Source organism: Plectropomus leopardus, chromosome 4, assembly GCF_008729295.1.
Source record: "Plectropomus leopardus isolate mb chromosome 4, YSFRI_Pleo_2.0, whole genome shotgun sequence".
Classification (NCBI taxonomy): domain Eukaryota; kingdom Metazoa; phylum Chordata; class Actinopteri; order Perciformes; family Serranidae; genus Plectropomus; species Plectropomus leopardus.
Genome location: NC_056466.1, coordinates 31,581,833 through 31,586,732, shown reverse-complemented (window position 1 = coordinate 31,586,732; position 4,900 = coordinate 31,581,833). Strand labels below are relative to the sequence as shown.

General features: G+C 36.9%; 1 protein-coding gene across 1 annotated transcript; it reads right to left on the bottom strand.

The window, feature by feature from the left end:
* Positions 1-2,538: 2,538 nt before the first annotated feature.
* On the bottom strand, positions 2,539-4,900 carry LOC121942699 (perforin-1-like). Its single transcript, XM_042485981.1, has 3 exons — positions 4,850-4,900; positions 4,130-4,665; positions 2,539-3,962 (listed from the first exon to the last, which is right to left on the bottom strand). Exons 1-3 carry the CDS (start codon positions 4,856-4,858, stop codon positions 2,807-2,809), a joined length of 1,701 nt encoding a protein of 566 aa, XP_042341915.1. The 5' UTR covers positions 4,859-4,900; the 3' UTR covers positions 2,539-2,806.

Below are 4,900 nucleotides of genomic sequence, written 5' to 3'. Positions count from 1 at the left end.
GGAGCAAGAGCCACACCTATAAAGAGACCTTTGATGCAGTGAGGTAAGAAAAAGAAAAACTAAAAGATAAGAAATCTAATTTACTACACCCACTATGTTTTAAGATGTGATTAGATTGTGGATGGATGATAAATAAATAAAAAAATTCCAGGAAAATAACCTAAAAAAAAGAGGAAAAGACAAAATGAGGACAAAAGAAAACAAGAGAAAAAAAGCAAAAAAGGAATAAAGGAGAAAAGGGAAAGTGAAAAACAAAAACAAGAAAATTACTTGAAAAAATGCCTTGCAATATCAATAATTATCAATAATGTCAAATTTAACATAATTTTTTTCATTACAGGATTATGATCATTATAAATATCTGGACATTTTCCCTGGCTTATTTTTTAAAATAATTTTCTAAATATCCTAATTTCTTAGAATTTACTGGGTTTTGTTTGCCAAATTGCTCATTACTTTCTCCCCATGCTTACAAAATAAATCCAGCTAATTTGCCCTAGTGTCAAAAGGTTTAATTACTTGTGAAAGGCTTCTCAGCGCAGCACAAGAAAAGTGATGTCAATCCAGGTTTCAAAGAGTCAATTGCATTCCATGACACAGGTTGTTATATTTTAAGTGCGTGTGTTTTCGTGTTTGTGTAATATTTAAGTGGGCCCAAGCCATATTATACATATAGACTTGTATTGCTCTGCACACCAAATGCGCTTTTCAAAATTCTTTGAAAAGTTTCAAAAGTTCTACAAAATATAACACATTGATATGATTTTCTACTTTCAGTGAGTTAATTTTTAACCAGCATCAGTCCTAGTCCTAAATATCAAATTTTCATTAATTTTCAGAATTTTATTGCTTTAAATGCCAGATTTTTGTCATGATATGACTATGTCTTTAGATGGAAAAAAAAGCACAAAAAATGAATTATTTTCAATATACTACATGCAAAGTAGAAATTATTTTATTATCACAGTTTGGAATATGTCAATGATTTAAAGCAACATTGATTGTGACAGCGCACCTTGTGGAAATAGCATGTATTTTCTCCCATGTGCTAAATATGGTAAAAAAAAATAAATAAATATAATAAAAATAAAATAAAATCAGGTGGAAAATAATAAAGATGTCAAATTCCAAGGCAAAGGCCCAGAATGACATCCAGAAATAATAATAAAATAATAATTTGATGGCTGTGGGATCAAAAACTGCAGTTTGAATGGATTTCATTAACACATTTTTTGCACTTTACAGTCTGAATGTAACAAATTAGGTTCCACAGTGTAATTTAAACTCATTGTAGGAGCTGAGCTGGAAATTCCAAGATTAAACAAAAATACAAATCATTGCCAAAATGTAAATGAAAAACGTGTAAAATGCACCAAACAATCCATAAGAGTTAAATGTGCAGCACTGCAAAGATTCAAAATTTCAAGTGTTTTTAATGCCCGCCAAGGACAACGCTGTGGATGCTACTACTAACAATGATATTAGTATTAATGACTAGTTTGATCACACACACACACACACACACAACCCTCCAAATCCAGCCCATGAGAGACAGTTTATTTCGTTCTAACCAGCACACGGGCTACAGTTACCGAGTGGATATAGTGACAGAGATGACTAAAAATCACAAATAATGGCTGCATGTAGATGATTTTGGAATTTCTCATAAGTTTTGATGTGACACACAGCTAAATGTCTGTAGGACGGTGGCTCTGTCTCTCAGACTCTGTCTGTCTTGTTATGACTAGTTTTTCTTGGGTATTACCATTTTTCTTTCCCCTCCCTCTTTAATTCAAATGAGTTTCTCTTCCTTTATTTTGAGTTTCTGTTCCACCTGCATGAACACTAATTACGACACTCCTTAATATCATGTGCATTTCCTGTAGATCAATGATTTTCAAGCCAAGGACCCCTTCGCTGAAGATTAATGGAGCAAGGTCACCCTGTTACATTATACTATAAAACTGCATTGCATATTAAACCTTTTAGACTTTAGCAAATATGCTTGTGTTATGACTGTGAGTCATATTATTGTTAAAGGGTGTTAAATTGTGTTATTGTTATTATTGTTATTATTACGTTTTTTCCCAAAAACATGGGAAGAAGGCAATGAGCAATTTAAGAAGAAATGACCCTTAAATTAGAACAACATAAAAATTATCGCAGACACAAACAAACAAAAGGAAAAAAAAAAAACAGAAAAAGGATGTGACCTCAAAGTGCTTAGAGATTATTATAATTCAGTAAAATCATTTTAAGTATATTAGTATGATATGTAGTTCTCTGGACATTTTTTTCCTAGCTTTTTAAAAAATACTATTCTAAATCTACTAATTTCTTGCATTTTGCAGGACATGGCTTGCCAAGCTGCTCATTGGCTTTTTCTCATGTTTTTCAAAGAATTATTTGATAACATATATTGGTGGGACAATAAAACCTGAAAATCCCTATAGTATATGAAGCCAGTAAACAGGACCTTTATCCTTTATGTTGTGAAATCTGTGTGTTTTAATACATACAGTCAGACGGACACAGCTGTTGTCTTTGTTGATGCTTTAATGGCAGAGTTATTCATAAATAATAAAGCAGAAGCAGAAAAGGTGGATTATCACACACAAATTTTTCACAGACAATTTTTGATTAAATTTAAGGGTTAACATAAGTCATTATCTTATTACTTTTTAACAAAAGTCAAAGACAGAAAGAGCAACTGTGTGAAAGATGCTATTAACTACATCTGTGATGATTGAAAAATCAAATTGTTATTCTCTTATCACCTCATCTCAGGTCAACAGCTGATTTCAAACTAACTGACTGCATGCATAGTCTCTCCAAGGAGCACCCCATTTCTGCTGTGAAAGATGTTGGCCACAGAGGGACTCATGGGGGAGGATGTGTATTCTTGACACTGGTCACCACCAAGACTTGGTGCGCACTCTACTACATAGGAGAAGAAAAAGGTACCATGATCTAACATGCAGCTATCGCTCACCTTACCTCTATGCAGATCAAAAGTACACTGGCCAAGCAGATCACTGTTCCAGTAAGTGTCCTCATCATAAACACTGAACGTGAGCTTGTTTCTCATGTTCATGACGATGGATCCAAACTCAAAAGTCTCAGACCATTTGGGATTGTCATTGTTACTTATGATGACAGTGCGCTTTATCTGATCACCATATCTCACCTCCACTGAACCATCTGTCTTTGTCCACTTATCACCATACAACTCTTCTGCATAGAGCCTGAACACCTTTAATGTGGCAAGACCTCTCCCAGCAGGACAGCAGTTTGACTTTACACTACTATCACTGATGCAAACACAAGCACAAGGATCCCTTTTGCTGGATCTGTGGCCAATCTTACAAGTTTCGGAGCATTTTTTCAACACAGCATTTTTCTTGATGTAGTTCTCAACCTCTTTCTTCAGTCCAGCCCTGGCAGAGTGAGTACTTGGCAGTAAGGTGTGCAGCGGCTTTAGGTTGTAACGGATCACATCTGGAGTGGTTTTCAGTGAGCTGAGCCAGCTGTTATAGACAGACGGGTTTGATTGCTCGTCAAAAAGGATATCGGCACTGTCAATGTGCCCACCAATGGTCTCGCTGTTGCGCTCATTAAACATACTGCTAAAACTTTGGTTAGAGCCTAACTTCTTCTTCTTCTCCTGACAGTGTTTATACATGGCCTTGATTTTGGCAGTGTTTTGAAAGCAAGCAGAGGCCTCGACTGACAGACAGTCCTTGACCTCCGTTGCTGACAGTCCACCCATGGTTGCCTCACAAGTCTTCATGGAAGTAATTGCTTTGATCTCCCCTCCTAGAGACACTTGTGTGATGTAATGTGTGCCATACGTGTCAATCAGGTTGCGATATAATGACGATGTTTTGAGTGAATAGGAAGGAAGGGAGTTCACAGCTGATTCATAATCATGACTCAGTGGAGGATTCGTTGCAAGTCTGTAGCTGTGAAGCACAGGAAGAATAGCAGTAAGTTACTTGTTCCATTTCATTCAAGTCACTGTTTATGTTGTGCATTTTGGACAAACTTGCTGAACTGTCCAGAATGTTGCAAAGCAAAATATTTTTAAGTGTACTGACCAAATAAAGGACATAACTGTCCACATACTCACCTATAGAACCTACAGTAGACAGAATGGCGAAAGAAGGTGTAGCGATCTTGTTTCGACTTTTTCATTGCAAAGGTAGATTCTCTGGAGTGGGAACCTCCAAGGCCAATGCCAAGAGTGACAGATGGGTCTACAGGGATTTCAAGGTCAATTTTCCAATCATTGGTCACGGCCGAGGTGGAATCATTGACAAGAGTTTCGACTGAATCATAGGTTGTACCGGAGACCTTCAAACTGCACTTGGGGAGGGTTCTCCAGTCTAACACGGCAACTGGAACCTTCTGTTTCTCTTGGTCCATGTAGCTGTTGCTGAATAGCCTGCAAGTGCCATTGTCAAGCTTCCATGTTTCAGTGTCAATGACATAGGCACCTTTTCGTTTCATTGTGACGATGTCGAAGCCTTCTCCACCCAGATTGTAACCAGGGACAAATGGAGCACTTTTGCATTCCTGCGGTGTACCTATGATGCTTATATTGAATGGCAGACAGAGAGGACTCCATGCCCAGTACAGGAGCATGAACTGCCACAGCCTCACCATCTGTAAGAAGGAAATAAAAAACATAAGTTATAAGACAGGGGCACAGAATCATTTAAACAATGCAAATTATTAATCCTAAATTTCTTTTTAAATTGGATGGAACTAGGCTAATAACTGAGGAATAGGAAGAATTTGATGTCACAGATTACTCGGCTCAAAATGTTAGTTTCAGATCTGGTCTTACCATGGCCATTGACAGCGACCTCTGTTCAGTAGCCTACAATGTCTGACCTAT